The following is a 19624-nucleotide window of genomic DNA, read 5'->3' as shown; positions in this document are numbered from 1 at the left end:
TGTCTTGGTCTAAAGAGGAAAAAAAAAAACCCAAACCAAAACAACAAATAAGCAAACACATTCTTGAAAACCCAAGCACACACTTGCACACACCTCCTAGCCCCCACTCCATAGTTTATAATAGGCCAGCTCTACTCTTAAATAGTCTTCACTGGTGACCCCATGCAGTGATGCCCATGGTGTAGGTTGTTCCTTCAGGGCAAGTGCTTGAGTGTGTAGTTGAGGCTTAAGATGTCTTTACACAGCTGTTATTTTTAATGTCTCTTTTCACTGTTTGTTCAGTGGGGAGGTATGTAAGGATAGGGAACAAACACTTGGTGTCCAAACAGCTCCAGGCATCTTTGAAAGCCTTTTATCCATCTGTTTTTTTTACCTCAGTTCACTGGCATTGGCATTTCAGTGAAGAATTTTTAATCTCTTCTCCTTTTCATTAAAAAAAAAACATTAATGCTGAATCTTGTTCATCTTTCTTTCGTTGGAAGGATTTCTCTTTCTTCAGTCTTCCCCTTGAACATACTCAAATCAAAACTAGGTCAGTAATCAGAAAGGTTTTCTCCTCATGTTCCAGCTCTTGCAGAATAGAACATCTTTTAACTGTGAAACTCAGGAGGTTTTCATGTCAGGTTAGTTCTGTTAGTAGTAAGAAAAGTAGGAAGAAAGTGTTTGTTGTTCAGATATATTTGGAGAGGGAGGCATAATTTTAAACACAACTTTAGAGCCTGTGATTTGCTATTAATAACCTCTCTGGTTTGACTTGCCCCAACCCTGTCAGACAGCTGCTTCCTTGTCTTGGAGAGCAGGATCTGTCACAAAAGGAGCCATAATTCTATCAGGCATTGCTCTCTTGCTATGCCCCACGTTTCAAAGACACCACAGATGCCCACTGCGTGGCTTCATTAGCCGTTCCGCCTATGAGGCAGCTAGGTCATGCCCCAGACTGTCTGAGCAGCCTGTCAGTACCCTGGAAGAGGCTGTCTGGCCCTCCAGAGGTCATGTAAACCTCTTATCTAACCATCAGAGGCAGGTGAGCCCCCAGCATGGGCAGCTGAGATTCCTACCTGCAGGCATTCCCAGATACTTCACTGCTTTGCATTAGCTGTATGAGGGAGCCTGGGATGAGGCTTCACAAGACAGAGCCAAACCAACAGCTTTCTGCTTGCCAGAGCACAGGTTTACAGCTTCTATGCACATCACTGTCTGCCTAACTAGCAGAAAACTGCTGTTTTCTTTTTTTCCCCTTGGGCTCTATCTGCTGCCAGGGTGCAAGCTGGGAGTCATAGGAGTGCCAGAACTGATGGTAGGAAAGGAAGGAACAGCAATGGGGAGGAGACACAGGTCCACCCCTATATTTAGCAGTGAGTCCATGGGTTGCTGTGGCAACTTTGGAAAAACATTGGCAAATGCACTGGGCAAATTGTGTTCTTTCTCCTCCTGTTTCATTTGTTTCTCTTCAGATCCACATGCCTGAATTCACTTGCTGAAATCAGACGTGGGGGTTGTGTGCTGTGTTTTTTCTGCCAGCGTTCATCAGACCCCTCACGTCTTGGGGGTCTTTTCACAAGTGCTTGTTTAAATCTAAAGGGACACTCCTCCACTCACTCACCCCAAAAGCTGACAGTCTGGTTACAAGCTTACTGCAGGATCCAGTGAGGTTAACTGCATTTTTGTGTTTGATGATGAGCCAGGTTTGATTTCTGGTGAAGATTTTGATGAAGACCTGTTTTCCTTCCAGTTTGCTTCAAGTACACTGCGTGAGACAGACACAGACACAAGCATGTGGGTTTTTCTAACAGCTCTGATACAAGACAAGCAAACAGCAGCAGCAGCTTTAGTCTGCTCCTACTCTTGTTGCCAGAGCATACCTGGGAAAAGAAAAGAGAACCACATGGCCAAAGCTTAAACTTCTGAATCTGAACGAACAAAGTGTGCTTGCTGAGCAAGCCCTTAATGATCCTAAAGTTTCATTTCCTAGGAAGCAAGTGGGCTTAAACTCAGTCCTGTACCAGCTAAATAATGATGCCAGAATCCAGAAGTAGCAGACATTGGCCATGGTCCATCTTGATGGACTGAGATACCAAACTTCATAGACTTTGATCTGTAACTACTCCTCTCACTCATCAAATTTTGGCCTGATTGTAACTTTGGGAATAACTAAGGCCAGAAGCAGCATCCTGCATAACAAAAGAGCTGCAATCCCAGATCTGGTGATGTTCCCCAGGGCTTAACACTTCAGTCTGTTCTCTTTCATGTCTTCATTAATGATCTAGGTGAGGGAATTGAGTGCATCCTCAGTAAGTGTGCAGGTTAAACTGTGACAAAGTGTTGATCTGCCTGAGGGTAGAAGGGTCCTACAAAGGGATGTGGACAGGCTGGATCAATGAGCCAAGGCCAATTGTGTAAGATTCAGCGAGGCCAAGTGCTGGGTCTTGCACTTGGGTCACAACAACCCCATGCAATGCTCCAGGCTTGGGAAAGAGTGGCTGGGGAGCTGTCTAAGAGGTGTTGAGCAACAGACAGGTGAATATGAGCCAGCAGTGTGCCCAGGTGGCCAAGAAAGCCAGCAGCATCTTGGCCTGCATAAGGAACAGTCACCAGCAAGAGCAGGGAAGTGATTGTCCCCCTGTACCCAGCACTGGTGAGGCCATGCCCTGAGTAGTGTTTAGTTTTGGTGCCCCCCACTCCAAGAAGGGCATTGATACGCTGCAGCAGGTCCAAAGAAGGGCAGAAAAGCTGTTGAGGGATCTGAGGAGCAGACCTGAGAAGCAGCTAAGGGAATTTAGTCTAGAGAAAAGGAGGCTGAGGGTAGATGTTTTCTGTCTCCCTCCAACACCCTGAAAGGAGGTTGGAGCAAGATGAGTGTGGCTTTCTTCTCCCTAGTAACAAGTGACAAGACGAGAGGGGATGGCCTCAAGTTGCAGCACAGGAGGTTTAGATTTGATGTGAAAAGAAGCTTCTTGACTGAAAGGGTTACCATCGAATGGCAGAATGGCCTCTAGAGATCGAGTCCAGCCACCCTGCCAAAGCAGGATCACCTAGGGCAGGTCACACAGGAATGCATCACACTGGTCTCAAAGAGTCTCTAGAGAAAGAGGCTCCACAATGTCTCTGGGCATCCTGTTCCAGTGTTCCATCACCCTTACAGTAAATCAGCTTTTCCTCACCTTATCAAACACTGGAGTAGACTCCCCGGGCAGGTGGTTGAATCACAGTCCCTGGTGGTGTTCAGCAGCAATGTGGTGCTGAGGGAGATAGTTTACCACCATCCGTGGTAGAGTTAGAAAGTGGTTGGAGTGGATGATCTTAAAGGTCTTTTCCAGCCAAGCCAGTTCTGTGTTTGTATGATCTCTTCATTAAAAGTGAAGTTTTGTCCAAGTCTTGTCAGAAAACTTCTCCTTAGGAGTGCAAAACAGAACTGAGAAGTCCCAGTTTTAAATCTAGCTGCTGCCTCTACCGTTGTACTTCCCTGTGATGTTCAGGGGCCTGTCCTGTTGAAACACTGCAACTGGCACCATAAAACTGAATTTGATGAGTCTTTCTCTTTTGCTCCTTCAGACCAGCTTGCTGCCTGTTCATCAGGAAGCACACAAACCTATGAAGACCCCATTAGACCACCATCACATCAAGTTTACCCAAATATTTACTGTTTCTTGGGACTCCCTCCTCAATTTATTCCTAACTTGCTCCCATTCCATTATTTAGAGCAGGCTTCCCAGGACCAGATTGGCACTGAATAGAGCAAAGTCACATTCTAGTGCCCTGGATGTGTTAGGCTAACAGGGGGCAGGCAGCCCTTTGTGCTGTAGGTCATGCTGCCTTTCACAACACCTGTAAACTTCAGAAAGTACCATTCCTCTAGAAGTGCTGCATCTGACTCGGTCCCTGTGGTGTCCTTTCTACTTTCCTGTAAAATCCACAGTTCCTCTTGTGTTAAAGTCTTGACACCATCACAGCAAGAAATAGGTAGATGGATGCTCTCAAGCGTGCTGTCATTGGTTCTGGTTTTTATTCCCCTTCCCTCTCCTACTTTGCAGTGCTGTGCTAGCACATGAGGGCTAAGAGAGGGATTGAAGCTTGACTTTCTGTGCTCTCCCCTTCACCATTTTGTTAGTGCCAGTTTATGATTCAGTTACTAAATCTCAGATGTTTTTGTGCTCTCTAACTTGTGTTGAGTAGAGGAAAAGCAGTGTGAAGCTGCAGGGTGTGCATGTCACTACAGGACACTTGGAGTCGGTGTCATTGAATGTCTGCATGTTCCTCTGCATGCCTTTGGTTAGTTGTATTTGATGCACAGAAATACTTCAGCATTTCAGGCTTGCTTTGCTTCTAAGTGAGAAAAGAAGTTGTGCAACTGTGAAGTTGCACAGCTGTAACATTATGTGCCTTGTCACTTCATGAATTTGTTGCTGTGGCAGTTTGTGTCGTCAATTATTAAGGCAGAGTACTTTAGAAATGGGGTGGAGATTAAAGGTGCAATGCCCTAAATCAGAACCCAACACATTCTAGATGACTTCACCTCACAAAAGACATTGTACAAGGTAAGAGAAAAATCACGGTTTTGAAACTGTGTGGCAGAAAAGGAGATGAGAAAAATCATGAGACAGATGGAGTGTCAGGAAGTTAGGAATTCATAGAATCAGGCAGGTTGGAAGAGACCTCCAAGATCATCCAGGCCAACCTAGCACCCAGCCCTAGCCAGTCAACTAGACCATGGCACTGAGTGCCTCATCCAGGCTTTGCTTGAACACCTCCAGGGATGGTGACTCCACCACCTCCCTGGGCAGCCCATTCCAGTTCTTATTCTGCATCACAGTACAAGGACAGGGCGCGTTCAAAGAAACAGGAGGATGACAGATTAAAATGACTGAAGGTGGGGAGGGGGTTGAGCACTGCATCACTCAATTTTGAAACTCAGTGCTGCTGTGGACATTGTTTTACCACAGTGTGTGCAGTCTGAAGCTTAGGCTGGTGCATGCTGGTGCAGCTTTGTTAATTGACCGGATCTGATGGACTGGGTGGGATCTAAACTGCTGCCTTACTTCTTGTAGGGTGTGCTGATCTCCAAAGCCTTGACACTATGCAGCCGATGGAAAGGAAAAGGCAGGGCTACATTCACGAACTCATTCAGACAGAAGAGAGGTACATGGATGATCTTCAGCTCGTCATAGAGGTGAGATGCCTTGGATGTGAAAATGTCTTTGGAAGAAGAGCAGCTCTCTTCAGCTGAACAGTGACAATAAAGCAATTCTTGTGAGTTGTGAAATGCTACAGGAAGAAGGTGTGTGAGCACCTCCTCTTCTAGCAGGTGTTATGTGGCTGTCCACTGGGCAAAAACACTACGTTGCCAAAGACCTCATCTTACAAGGACCTTCCTGTTTTCCAAATCCTGTGCTTTGGTGTTGGAGCTCAGTGTAAAAATGATGGGCTGGGATGTCTACCAGAGCTGCACAGGCTCATAACAGAAACTGCATGAGTGCCATAGAAGTTTGTTGTCTGTCTTCACCTCCAGTTTTATTTCTGGAAACAAGAGCACCTCCCTAGGCTGGGCAGGAATTGGCCAGCATTAGGTCATTTTGGGTGCCTGACTTGACCTCTCTATGTAAACAACTGTGTTAAACAGCCTGAGCTCTACAGGTATTGTGTGTGGTACGGAGGCAGTGGGCCAGGGGCTCCTGAGAGGCTGTAGTTCTGCATGCAGGCTGCCTGCATGTGCTGGGGGTGTGGGGGTGAAGCACAAGCATAATTTATGTAGCAATTGACTCCAAAATGATGGTAATGTTCTGCTGAGTGTCAGCTTGCAGGTCCCAGTGCTTGTCTCTGCTTTGCAGGTGGTGATGCCAATGGCAGAATGAGGTCACACTTTGGGAAAAGCAGCACCTGCTGTTGCAAGTGCTAGTAAGGAATTGTTTTCAACTTCCAAGGGATTGTACACTGAGCATTCCAATGGAACAGAATCACTACTAGGCTAAACAAGAGGCTGAGCTTCTTTGGTCTGATGAGCTGCTCACCTTTCTCACTCCTCAACTCAGGTTTTCCAAAAACCAATGGCTGATTCTGGCTGTCTGACCGAAGGAGAAATGGGGCTGATCTTTGTTAACTGGAAAGAACTCATCATGTCAAACACTAAATTACTAAAGTGAGTACTTACTTGTGTTTTTGTGGTTTCTTCTTCATCTTTATTCCCTTGCTCCTTTGTGCAGGAAGTTTGTGGGTTTACAGTAAATATTTCTGCCTCGCATGCATGCATTCAGAACAGCTAAATGAATTCAGAAGATGTTGTTGCAAGAGGGAAGGCAGCAATAAACAGCAAGAACAGATGCTGGAGTACCTTAGAAATGGAGTCTACACAAAAGCACTTGCACAGGAGGCATCCCTCCTGCAAAGCCTCCATCTAGTCTCTGAAAGGAAACTTTGGAGAGACAGAGTGGCTAATACTTCCTTGGGATGGGATGCTAGTGGAATGTAGAGATTGACACCAGTTGTACCAGAAACCTCAAAGGAGAGTCCCAGTCTCACAGACCCCATCAGGCAACTCGAGCTCATAGTGGTGTGCCAGTGACTTCCTGGGGGTTCAGGCTGGACCCTGCACCACCTGTGCTGTGTAAGGGAACTGACCTCTCAGGCTTAGAATCATAGAATCAGCCAGGTTGGAAGAGACCTCCAAGATCATCCAGTCCAACCTAGCACCCAGCCCTATCCAATCAACCAGACCATGGCACTAAGTGCCTCATCCAGGCTTTTCTTGAACACCTCCACCACCTCCCTGGGCAGCCCATTCCAATGCCAATCACTCTCTCTGTGAAGAACTTCCTCCTAACATCCAGCCTATACCTTCCCCGACACAGCTTGAGACTGTGTCCCCTTGTTCTGTTGCTGCTCGTCTGGCAGAAGAGACCAACCCCCACTGGGCTACAACTTCCCGTCAGGTAGTTGTAGACATCAATGAGCTCTGCCCTGAGCCTTCTCTTCTCCAGGCTAAACAACCCCAGCTCCCTCAGCCTCTCCTCATAGGGTTTGTGCTCCAGGCCCCTCCCCAGCCTTGCTGCCCTGCTCTGGACACCTTCCAGCACCTCAACATCTCTCTTGAATTGAGGGGCCCAGAACTGGACACAGCACTCAGGGTGTGGCCTGACCAGTGCTGAGTACAGGGGAAGAATAACCTCCCTTGTCCTACTGGCCACACTGTTCCTGATGCAGGCCAGGATGCCATTGGCTCTCTTGGCCACCTGGGCACACTGCTACCTCATTTTCAGCCTACTCTCTATCAGTACCCCCAGGTCCCTTTCCTCCTGGCTGCTTTCCAGCCACTCTGTCCCCAGCCTGTAGTGCTACTTGGGGTTGTTGTGGCCAAAGTGCAGAACTCTGCACTTGGCCTTGTTAAATCTCATCCCATTGGCCTCTGCCCACCCATCCAGCCTATCCAGGTCCCTTTGCAGGGCTCTCCTACCTTCCAACAGCTCCACACCTGCTCCTAGCTTGGTGTCATCTGCAAACTCACTGATGCTGGACTCAATCCCCTCGTCCAGATCATCAATAAATATACTGATTAGGACTGGGCCCAGCACTGATCCCTGGGGCACACCACTAGTGACAGCTGCCAACTGGATGTGGCACCATTCACCACCACTCTCTGGGCTCTGCCATCCAGCCAGTTCTTGACCCAGCTCAGAGTGAATCTGTCCAAGCCATGAGCTGCCAGCTTGGCCAGGAGCTGCTTGTGGCAGACAGTGTCAAAGGCTTTGCTGAAGTCCAGGTAGACTCCATCCACAGCCTGCCCTGCAATACTGTGATCAAAGGAGATCAGGTTGGTGAGACAAGGTCAGGTTGGTGCGACAGGTTGGCTTGCATCCTTTCAGAGGTGGATGTTGTAAGGCTCTTGCTTCAGGCCCCAGAAACTTGGCAGTGAAGTTGGATGGTGATTTGTTTTTTTCCTCTTCAGAGCCTTGCGAGTGCGTAAGAAAACAGGAGGAGAGAAAATGCCAGTGCAGATGATTGGGGACATCTTAGCAGCAGAGCTTGCTCACATGCAGGCCTACATTCGCTTCTGCAGCTGCCAGCTGAATGGAGCTTCGCTGCTGCAGCAGAAGACCGATGAAGATGCTGATTTCAAAGACTACTTAAAGGTACCTTATTCAGTAGCTACCTTATTCAGTAGCTTTTGTGCCTTTCCTTAGTGACAGGAGCCCCTCTAACTAGCATCGACCAGATCATAGAATCATTGAATCAACCAGGCTGGAAGAGACCTCCAAGATCATCCAGTCCAACCTAGCACCCAGAAGAGTAAAACCCTGCAAAACTACCTGAAGGGGCATTGTAGCCAGGTGGGGGGTGGCCTCTTCTCCCAGGCAACCAGCAATAGAACAAGGGGACACAGTCTCAAGTTGTGCCAGGGTAGGTATAGGCTGGATGTTAGGAAGAAGTTCTTCACAGAGAGAGTGATTGGCATTGGAATGGGCTGCCCAGGGAGGTGGTGGAGGCACCGTCCCTGGGGGTCTTCAAGCAAAGCCTGGATGAGGCACTTAGTGCCATAGTCTGGTTGACTGGCTAGGGCTGGGTGCTAGGTTGGCCTGGATGATCTTGGAGGTCTCTTCCAACCTGGTTGATTCTATGATTCTATGATTAAAATAGCTAAGAACCTCCCGAGGTGCATTTATACAATGGCCATGGTTAACACTATGCTTTTTATTCATGTACAAGTGTCTCTCTCTAGCTAACTTAACTACTCCATTTCCCACTTCAGTGTAATGCTCACTCCACAAAGCTGTGGTGCTGTTGTCTGCACCTTACCAAAAATTCATGCTGAAGGAGCCTGTGACACTCAAATCAAAATGCTCTTCTGAATATGGTTGCAGTTCAGTGTGACCTGAAGTTTGTCTGAACAGTGAGGTGGCAGCTGGGGGCAGGGATGTGCTGTGAGCATCAAAGACAGGCACAGAGCAGAAATAACTAAGGAATTGCTGCTGTGCTGCATCTGAAGTGGTGGCTTTGAGGCCATGAAATGCCAGAATTGTCAACATCGGGTGTTTGTTTCTTTCATTGCCTTTTTCAACCTGCTTGGAGCCTGCAACATTGAAACAAAAGCTGGAACAGTGTTAAGTGTAAGGATTCTGCCTGAGCAGTGATGCCAGAGCTTATACTGGCACAATGTCTGGTTGCAGTGGCAGTGGTGGCCTCCTGTCTGTTCCAGGTGCAAGTTCTGTGGCACAGTGTCTGGTTACAATGGCAGTGGTGGCCTCCTGTCTGTTCCAGGTGCAAGTTCTGTGGCACAGCATCTGGTTACAATGGCAGTGGTGGCCTCCTGTCTGTTCCAGGTGCAAGTTCTGTGGCACAGCATCTGGTTACAATGGCAGTGGTGGCCTCCTGTCTGTTCCAGGTGCAAGTTCTGTGGCACAGCATCTGGTTGCAGTGGCAGTGGTGGCCTCCTGTCTGTTCCAGGTGCAAGTTCTGTGGCACAGCATCTGGTTGCAGTGGCAGTGGTGGCCTCCTGTCTGTTCCAGGTGCAAGTTCTGTGGCATAGCATCTGGTTACAATGGCAGTGGTGGCCTCCTGTCTGTTCCAGGTGCAAGTTCTGTGGCATAGCATCTGGTTACAATGGCAGTGGTGGCCTCCTGTCTGTTCCAGGTGCAAGTTCTGTGGCACAGTGTCTGGTTACAATGGCAGTGGTGGCCTCCTGTGTGTTCCAGGTGCAAGTTCTGTGGCACAGCATCTAGTTGCAATGGCAGTGGTGGCCTCCTGTCTGTTCCAGGTGCAAGTTCTGTTTGCTTACCAAAAACTCTTAAGATTTCTGGAAGAATGAACCTGCCCAGCTCTTGTTTTTTAGTGCAGTCAGGCAACTGCTTCTTGCTGAGTAATGCAGTGTCTGTTCTGGGTTGCACCACAGAGACTTGCCTTGGACCCTCGCTGCAAAGGAATGCCCCTCTCCAGCTTCCTTCTGAAACCTATGCAGAGAATCACCCGCTACCCTCTGCTGATAAAGAGCGTGAGTACCTTCCCTCTGCTGATAAAGAGCATGAGTGAGTGCCCTCCCTCTGCCTACAAAGAGCGTGAGTGCCCTCCCTCTGCTTATAAAGAACATGAGTGAGTGCCCTCCCTCTGCTTATAAAGAACATGAGTGCCCTCCCTCTGCTTATAAAGAGTATGAGTGTCCTCCCTCTGCTTATAAAGAACATGAGTGAGTGCCCTCCCTCTGCTTATAAAGAACATGAGTGAGTGCCCTCCCTCTGCTTATAAAGAACATGAGTGAGTGCCCTCCCTCTGCTTATAAAGAGCATGAGTGTCCTCCCTCTGCTTATAAAGAGTATGAGTGCCCTCCCTCTGCTTATAAAGAGTATGAGTGCCCTCCCTCTGCTTATAAAGAGTATGAGTGAGTGCCCTCCCTCTGCTTATAAAGAGCATGAGTGTCCTCCCTCTGCTTATAAAGAGCATGAGTGAGTGCCCTCCCTCTGCTTATAAAGAGCATGAGTGAGTGCCCTCCCTCTGCTTCTAAAGAGCATGAGTGAGTGCCCTCCCTCTGCTTATAAAGAGCATGAGTGCCCTCCTTCTGCTTATAAAGAGTATGAGTGCCCTCCCTCTGCTTATAAAGAGCATGAGTGCCCTCCCTCTGCTTATAAAGAGCATGAGTGCCCTCCCTCTGCTTATAAAGAGTATGAGTGAGTGCCCTCCCTCTGCTTCTAAAGAGCATGAGTGCCCTCCCTCTGCTTATAAAGAGCATGAGTGCCCTCCCTCTGCTTATAAAGAGCATGAGTGCCCTCCCTCTGCTTATAAAGAGCATGAGTGAGTGCCCTCCCTCTGCTTCTAAAGAGCATGAGTGCCCTCCCTCTGCTTATAAAGAGCATGAGTGCCCTCCCTCTGCTTATAAAGAGCATGAGTGAGTGCCCTCCCTCTGCTTATAAAGAGCATGAGTGCCCTCCCTCTGCTTCTAAAGAGCATGAGTGCCCTCCCTCTGCTTATAAAGAGCATGAGTGCCCTCCCTCTGCTTCTAAAGAGCATGAGTGCCCTCCCTCTGCTCATAAAGAGCATGAGTGCCCTCCCTCTGCTTCTAAAGAGCATGAGTGCCCTCCCTCTGCTTATAAAGAGCATGAGTGAGTGCCCTCCCTCTGCTTATAAAGAGCATGAGTGCTCTCCCTCTGCTCATAAAGAGCATGAGTGCTCTCCCTCTGCTTATAAAGAGCATGAGTGCCCTCCCTCTGCTCATAAAGAGCATGAGTGCCCTCCCTCTGCTCATAAAGAGCATGAGTGCCCTCAGTCAGCTTCCCTAGGTGAATGCTCTTGAGTTTGATCAAAAATAAGCCTTGTCCCTTTATGGGCATTTCTCTGAGAGTGTGAAGGAGTGCCTGGACTCACCTGTGGTTTTATCTTGTTTCCTCCCCCTTTTAATCTGTGCCAGATTCTAGAGAACACTCCGGACAGTCACCCTGACCACAGTAACCTCAGGCTTGCCTTGGAGCGCGCAGAGGAGCTGTGCTCTCAAGTTAACGAAGGGGTGCGGGAGAAGGAGAACTCGGACAGGCTGGAATGGATACAGGCCCACGTCCAGTGTGAAGGTCTTGCTGAGGTAGCCACATTGATGTGCTGTTTGGTGGGGACTTGTCCAAGTCATTTCAGGGAGGCTGGGGGAGGTGCTCATGCCTATTGTTGGAACATGATCCAGGGATCATGCACTTGGCAGAGAAGCTCACAGCCACGGTGTGATGAGCCCTCATTTCTGCATGATTTTGGCAGTGGAGAAATCTTGATTTATCATCTTAAGTCTTGATTTGTCATCTTAAAACACCTTAAAACATTTAAACCATTTAATAGACAGGAAAAACCTCTGTTTCTGAAGTGCTGCTGTTCGTGCTGCCACTGGGCTATGTCAGCTGTCACTGTGTGGAATTTCACTTAGTGTGTGTTTCACAAGGTTTTCCTTCACATGGAAAAGACTCAGAAGCTCATAGTGCCAGACCCTTAAAGATATGTAGGGTTTAGGCTCCTGTTCCTTTCTGGGCAGCCTTCAAAATGAAGAGTTGTGTCAGTTCACCACTGGCTGCCTGAAGAACCTGGGCTTGACAGGGCCAGAAGTTCTGTCCTAGTTCCATCACCTAATCATGCACCCATAAGAGGAAACCTGACTGCAGACTCTTCTTAGAAGCTTCTGGACAACAGAAAAGTGGCCATGATATAAATGCCTTCATCCAGTCAGACCCCTGCATATGGCATTGGTAAAGCTCAAATCTACTTGCAGCTGGTAGTAGTGCTGATAGCAGGTCACAAAACAGTTTCCCTCTCGTCATTTGTGACTCAACTCATTAAGCAAAACAGAGTAGCTCTTGGAGCAGCTTCAGCAGTCTCCACTGTGAAGAGGAGCAGGATCTGATGTCTGCACTAACTTACTGCTGCTAATTGGTTTTGTTTCTTCTAGCAACCTGTCTTCAACTCCCTCACAAACTGCTTGGGACCACGGAAACTCCTGCACAGTGGCAAGTTGTACAAGGCCAAGAGCAGTAAGGAGCTGTATGGCTTCCTTTTCAATGACTTCCTCCTGCTGACTTACATGGTTAAGCAGTTTGTGTCTTCTGGCTCCGATAAACTCTTCAGCCCCAAATCCAATTCCCAGTTCAAAATGTACAAAATGGTGAGTGAGTGAATCAAGGTGCTCCCTGCTCGTGTTGGTAGAGTGAGACCTGGCTTCTGATGAGGAATGCTGTTCTGTCTGCTGGGATTAGCTGTCTGGCCCTGTCTGATCTTTGCTGTCACGTGGGCATATACTGGCAGCCAGCAGACATGAATGCTGTTGGCTTAATCCCCACAAAAGGACAGGCTTCTGTGTCACAACTGAATAAATGCTTCTGTCCACTCTGGAATGGAAAGGCAGAAACAGCATCGTGCCTGAGCAGCCAAGTGGGATGTTTAGAATAGGCTGCCCAGGGAGGTGGTGGAGGCACCATCCCTGGAGGTGTTCAAGAAAAGCCTGGCTGAGGCACTTAGTGCCATGGTCTGGTTGACTGGCTAGGGCTGGGTGCTAGGTTGGACTGGATGAGCTTGGAGGTCTCTTCCAACCTGATTGATTCTATGATTCTATGAAAAGCCTGGCTGAGGCACTTAGTGCCATGGTCTAGTTGACTGGATATGGCTGGGTGCTAGGTTGGACTGGATGATCTTGGAGGTCTCTTCCAACCTGCTTGATTCTGTGATTCTATGAATGAGGAGCCTTGGTTTCTGCACCCACAAGAAAATGGCTGTCCTTCCTTGGAAAACAGGAAAGGGTGCAAAACTTTAGCCTCTGTGTCCAGGCAGAGCATGTTCTCAAGATCCTGGTGGAGGTGTAAAAATTTTTGAGTATCAGAGCTTCTATCCAGCAGGGAACCCAAGAGATTCCCAGGATTTCCAAGACCCACACTGCAGCTCTGCTTATGCTGTCCTGCCCACTTTCACAAAGCTCTTCATCTAGATAGACTGAAGGGGGGGTGTTTTGCCAGAGCAATTTTTCTTTCACTCCTTTCTCACATCCTTTACATGATGATCTGATTGTTTGTCCTGTGTCCTACAACCTTCATTCTCCCTACAGTAAAAGAACACTTAAACACCTTCACAGTTTCCTTACTGTCAGGGGGATGCTGCCACTGTGCTCTTTGCTTTCCTTTCAGCCTGTTTTCCTTAATGAAGTCCTGGTGAAACTGCCCACAGACCCTTCCAGTGATGAGCCAGTTTTCCACATATCACACATCGACAGAGTCTACACGCTTAAAACCGACAACATTAACGAGCGGTGAGTAGCGAAAGGGCAGATCTGAGCATGAACTTGCTGATCTTGGCTGTGGGCTGTGTTTCCAGTGAGCAGGCAGGGAGGTCTCTCAGGTCCAGAGCAGGGTTTCATCTCTTGGTCAGGAAATAAACTGATTTTACTCTCATTTGAATGACAAGTTTCCTCTGATTATGTTCTGCTTGTGTAGCAGCTCTTGTAGTGGAGTCCAGCCACACCTACTGCTCCTCAATATTACAGCTGCATACAACAGTTTAGAGCTGCAAAGTCTGGCACCTCATAGGACTCTTCCCCAGTTCTGGTCAGTCTCTAATGCAGCATCAGTTCCACTTTCATTTCTTTAGGCTGATGTGGAAATGTGGCATATGATTAAACCTAAAAATCTCCCAATGCTTTAGTCCTTGGAGCTGACTTGATTCACCATGCCCTCAAAACCCAGTGGAGGGAATAAAGATTGGCAAAAGAGACTGGGGCAGAGTTGCTGATACTGAAGGATGTCCTGCCTGTGGAGCGACCCTAACCATAGGGATTGCTCTTTGCAGTACTGCCTGGGTCCAGAAGATCAAAGCAGCATCAGAGCAGTACATCGAAACCGAGAAGAAGAAACGTGAGAAGGCCTATCAAGGTACCTACCAAGATATTTCCTGCTCACCCACATGGACACAGGGGCAGGACCTTTTCTGGCAGATGCCAGGCAGCATCTGTGTAGGATTTCCCTCTTCAAATTGCCAGCTTCTCAGTTGTAACCAAGCTTCTTGACTTCTTTTCCTGCAGCTCGCTCACAGAAAACTTCAGGAATAGGACGCCTGATGGTGCATGTGATTGAAGCCACAGAACTAAAGGCCTGCAAGCCCAATGGTAAGTGAAAGGAGTAGTGTCAGATCACTGCTGTGCCTGCTGAAAGGCTTCCTGCGAGGAGTTAGGTGATGTGGGAAGCACTGTGGTGTTAGCTACAGCTTCTGAACAAATCAGCTGTCATTTAGCTTCAGAGGATTGAGCGAAGAACCAGCTCTGTGCTGCTCTAGGATACAGGTGGCCAGGTGGTTCTCTCAGGTGGCCAGCACCAGAACAAGAGGACACAGCCTCAAGCTGTGCCAGGGGAAATTTAGGCTGGAGGTGAGGAGAAAGTTCTTCACTGAGAGAGTCATTGGACACTGGAATGGGCTGCCCGGGGAGGTGGTGGAGTCGCCGTCCCTGGAGCTGTTCAAGGCAGGACTGGACGTGGCACTTGGTGCCATGGTCTAGCCTTGAGCTCTGTGGTAAAGGGCTGGACTTGATAATCTATGAGGTCTCCTCCAACCTTGCTGATACTGTGATACTGTGATACAGAGGTTGCCTGACCCACATCTTCTGAAGAGCAACATTGACAAGTGTCCAGGCAGCCTCCAGATGCAGGAAGGAGCTTTCTGCACTGCAGAGGTGTTTCAGTGCTTGTTCTGTGTCTAGGAAAGAGCAACCCGTACTGTGAGATCAGCATGGGCTCTCAGAGCTACACTACAAGGACCATGCAGGACACTTTGAACCCCAAGTGGAACTTCAACTGCCAGTTCTTCATTAAGGACCTGTATCAGGATGTCCTGTGTATCACTATGTTTGACAGGGACCAGTTCTCACCTGATGGTAAGTGTGATCATTTGGTTTAGGAAAAATATGCTTGTTCTGTGACTTGGGCTACACTCTTCCTCACCAGCAGTTCCAAGAACCTGCAGGTATGATTGCTATGTAGACACAGCAATAGCCTTCCAGAGCCAACAGCTCTGGGCAGTCAGGTTTGATGCCACTCTGGCTTTTGTATCAGATAGATTCATTTTTTTGGGTCAGACTGGGGAGACAATGAATTTGAAAGCAGAAGTTTTTCTGTCTCACTGTAGGTACCCAGAAATAAGATGATAGGTTATTCACCCAGCAACACCTTGCTAACTTTCCATTGCTTGGCAGCTGTCCCCTTTCCAAGGTGAAGTGTTTACAACAGGGCTCTGACACAGTTGACTGCTGCAGATCTGTAAGGTACGGCCTTGACCCGACTTGCCCTGTGTGGAGCTATAGCTCAGGCTGTTTTTGTGAGGTGATGTGACTGCAGGGCTGCTTCTCCAAGCAGGAAAATGCTTAAAGTTGTTTCTGAGAGGGAACTGTATTTTTAAAGCCCTGTGATGTTGGCAAAAGCCTGTTCAGCTTGACGCAGGGAACGTGGTCAAGGCCCCACAGAGCAACATGATCGAGGCAATGCCACATGGACTCCAGACTGTTCAGTGTGAATGATGCCAGAGACCTTTACTGATCATTTTGGCTCTCAGTACTCAAGGTGTGGCCTGACCAGTGCTGAGTACAGGGGCAGAATAACCTCCCTCATCCTGCTGGCCACACTGTTCCTGATGCAGGCCAGGATGCCATTGGCTCTCTTGGCCACCTGGGCACACTGCTGCCTCATCTTCAGCTTACTATCTATCAGTACCCCCATGTCCCTTTCTTCCTGGCTGCTCTCCAGCCACTCTGGCCCCAGCCTGTAGCACTGCTTGGAGCTGTTGTGGCCAAAGTGCAGGTTATAGGCAGGTGGGGTTGGTCTCTTCTTGCAGGCAACCAGCAACAGAACAAGGGGACACAGTCTCACGTTGTGCTGGGGGAAGTCTAGACTGGATGTTAGGAGGAAGTTGTAGGCAGAGAGAGTGATTGGCATTGGAATGGGCTGCCCAGGGAGGTGGTGGAGTCACTGTCCCTGGAGGTGTTGAAGAAAAGCCTGGCTGGGGCACTTAGTGCCATGGTCTTGTTGATTGGCCAGGGCTGGGTGCTAGGTTGGCCTGGATGAGCTTGGAGGTCTCTTCCAACCTGGTTGATTCTGTGATTCTATGATTCAATATATCCCCTCAGGGCACAAAGCACACACCTACACATTAGCATAATTAGTCAAGGACAACCCACTCCATCAGCATAAACCACACCTTGCTTTCCTCATTAACGAGGTGTCTGTTATCTATCCCTTCTGAGATAAGGTAGCCAGCAGCTGCTGGGAACCAAGGTCAGCATCCACCTGTTAATATCCTTCTTCACTTTGCATTCCCACACCGTGACATAAGGGCATGTTTTCCATCCTAATTCCATAGCATTTTTGTCTTCTCCAAAAGCTTTTTTCACCACTTCTGGCTGGTTTACACAGGGCTGAGGGCTGCTCGAACAGGAAGCTTGAGAGCAGCGCTGTGCAACCGAATGCATTCTGTGCAGCACTGCTGCTCAGTCTGACACTGTCAGATTTCAGAAGCTCAAACATCACTGCTTAATGACAATTCTTCATCACTTTCTCAACAGATTTTTTGGGTCGCACTGAAGTTCCAGTGGCAAAAATCAGAACGGAGCAAGAAAGTAAAGGCCCCACAACCAAACACTTACTGCTCCATGAAGTTCCAACAGGTGAAGTCTGGGTCCGTTTTGATCTCCAGCTCTTTGATCAGAAAACACTCATCTAAGAACACTTGTCTTAGTTTATGAAGGACAGGAAGCTGACAGCCTGGACCTTTTTGTGTTGAAAGAGTCCTTTTATTAAGCAAGAGTTTCTGCAGCTTCCCTGTTTGCCCTTAGTTCCTGGTTGCGTTTGGCTCCATTGCTGCATTGGAAGTTGTTGATCTATGCAAACACAAACGTCACTGTGTGTACAGTCCTACAGCTCAGTGCCTTTTTGTTCTGTTGGAATCCCCTTGGGTTTGGATGCCAATGTTTGCATTTTTCAGGGCCATGAAAACTATTGAACAGAAGCGTGGCATCAAGATGTATCTATATTTTACCACTTAGTCTAACGTATAGACTGAGGAATGGTTTAAAGCTCAGCACTGGAATCATTCCATTTGAAATCTGACAAGTGATATCCACTGGAATCTTCCCATCTCAGGATGATAGTTTTAAAGATGAAATGCTGAAGAAGCCTTAGCACTGGAGAAGTCTCTGCGCTGTTGTATATGCTTTAAGTGTAGTCCTTTACTTGACTTAGTTCCGCACTGAAATCAATAACTGCTACTTGATTTTTCTTTCTGCTTCGGTTTGTTTCACCAAACCTCTGCTGAGACAATGTGGTTGTGAAGAATAACTAGGGAAAAAAGAATTCAAAATACTGTGACCCACAATAATGTGGAAAAATGCTCTTCAGCCTTTGTTCTTTGTTTTTTTTCCTATGTCTTAAGTTATTTGTGTACATTTCCTTGGTCTTGCAGACCTCCATGTGAATCTTGAAGAAGCTTTGACCTTGCCAACCTGTATATAGAGAGTCAAGTGTTAAGTTTATTAATGTTAATTTGTCTACAGAAGTTTATTGATGCATAGTGATTTATAAGGAGTTTATTTTATTGTACAGGGGAATGTAAAACAATGAAAGAAAAACACAACCTTACAGGGTTCAACTCAACAGAAGTTTTATTACGAGTTAAAAAGGTTTGCTTTGGAGGAACCCAAAGCAAATGGGTTCCTCCACCAAACTGATGGAAGGAATCACCACCTTCCATCAGTTTGTGGAAGGTGGCCCCACCACCAAACTGATTCGAAGCAAAAACTTGCCCTTGGCACCAAAATCAAAAGTTGGTTAAAAAAAAAAAAGGCAGCTTGTTTATAAAGAGTTTGATACGTGGTAACCAAGTTACTGTCTCCTTCAAGTGGTTTGGAAAAGCACAGCATGTAGTTCCCAGCAGCCTGTGCCCTTGCTTCCCATGGATGCGGCAATGCCACCTGGTGTCTGACAGCTGCACGCCCACTTGCCATCTGTGTACCCACCTGCTACAGGGCCGAGGCGACCTCTGTTACTTTTAACAGTTTTCTGTGGTTCAGTATTTCTAATCCTAAATAAAGTTCATTCTTGGCAACTCTTGTCCCGGGTTAGGGTGGATCCTTCCCCTGGTAGAATAAACTCACCACAGCATGGATTTTTTTGTTATGGAAAGTAAGGGGAAGGTGAAATTGTATTTCTTATAGTGTAAGTGTAACAGTAAAAAGAGAAATAAACTACTAGGGGTAAAAAAAGATAGAATAACCATAGGAAGATGGGGAAGAGGTCAAGCAGTGGTGAAGCAGCAAAAGTAGCAGCAGCCGGCGGAAGATCACAGTATCACAGTATCACAGTATCACAGTATCACAGTATCACAGTATCACAGTATCACAGTATCACAGTATCACAGTATCAGGAAGGTTGGAAGAGACCTCACAGATCATCAAGTCCAACCCTTTACCACACAGCTCAAGGCCAGACCATGGCACCAAGTGCCACGTCCAGTCCTGCCTTGAACAGCTCCAGGGACGGCGACTCCACCACCTCCCCGGGCAGCCCATTCCAGTGCCCAATGACTCTCTCAGGGAAGAACTTTCTCCTCACCTCCAGCCTAAATCTCCCCTGGTGCAGCCTGAGGCTGTGTCCTCTTGTTCTGGTGCTGGCCACCTGAGAGAAGAGAGCAACCTCCTCCTGGCCACAACCACCCCTCAGGTAGTTGTAGACAGCAATAAGGTCTCCCCTGAGCCTTCTCTTCTCCAGGCTAACCAATCCCAGCTCCCTCAGCCTCTCCTCGTAGGGCTGTGCTCAAGGCCTCTCCCCAGCCTCATTGCCCTTCTCTGGACACGCTCAAGCATCTCAATGTCCCTCCTAAACTGGGGGGCCCAGAACTGAACACAGCACTCAAGGTGTGGTCTAAGCAGTGCAGAGTACAGGGGCAGAATGACCTCCCTGCTCCTGCTGGCCACACCATTCCTGATGCAGGCCAGGATGCCACTGGCTCTCTTGGCCACCTGGGCACACTGCTGGCTCATGTTCAGGTGGGTATCAATCAGCACCCCCAGATCCCTCTCTGTCTGGCTGCTCTCAGCCACTCTGACCCCAGCCTGTATCTCTGCATGGGGTTGCTGTGGCCAAAGTGCAGCACC

At 48.1% G+C, this 19624-nt stretch overlaps 1 protein-coding gene across 1 annotated transcript in view; it reads left to right on the top strand.

Annotated features, from left to right (window-relative positions):
• The window catches only part of ITSN2 (intersectin 2), a 110660-nt gene extending 92084 nt beyond the window's left edge, over positions 1–18576 (top strand). Inside the window, exons 30-40 of the mRNA XM_064145733.1 lie at positions 5046–5167; positions 6027–6133; positions 7937–8120; positions 9878–9976; positions 11384–11551; positions 12398–12610; positions 13623–13744; positions 14281–14363; positions 14513–14596; positions 15185–15358; positions 17039–18576. Of these exons, the coding sequence (XP_064001803.1) occupies positions 5046–5167; positions 6027–6133; positions 7937–8120; positions 9878–9976; positions 11384–11551; positions 12398–12610; positions 13623–13744; positions 14281–14363; positions 14513–14596; positions 15185–15358; positions 17039–17196 (1514 nt within the window). The 3' untranslated portion in view covers positions 17197–18576. The remainder of the gene's footprint in view (positions 1–5045; positions 5168–6026; positions 6134–7936; positions 8121–9877; positions 9977–11383; positions 11552–12397; positions 12611–13622; positions 13745–14280; positions 14364–14512; positions 14597–15184; positions 15359–17038) is intronic.
• Positions 18577–19624: the final 1048 nt, after the last annotated feature.

This window comes from Pogoniulus pusillus, chromosome 7 (genome assembly GCF_015220805.1).
Source record: "Pogoniulus pusillus isolate bPogPus1 chromosome 7, bPogPus1.pri, whole genome shotgun sequence".
Classification (NCBI taxonomy): domain Eukaryota; kingdom Metazoa; phylum Chordata; class Aves; order Piciformes; family Lybiidae; genus Pogoniulus; species Pogoniulus pusillus.
The sequence above is the reverse complement of the archived record's forward strand: the minus strand, read 5'-3'. Positions and strand labels throughout refer to the sequence as shown.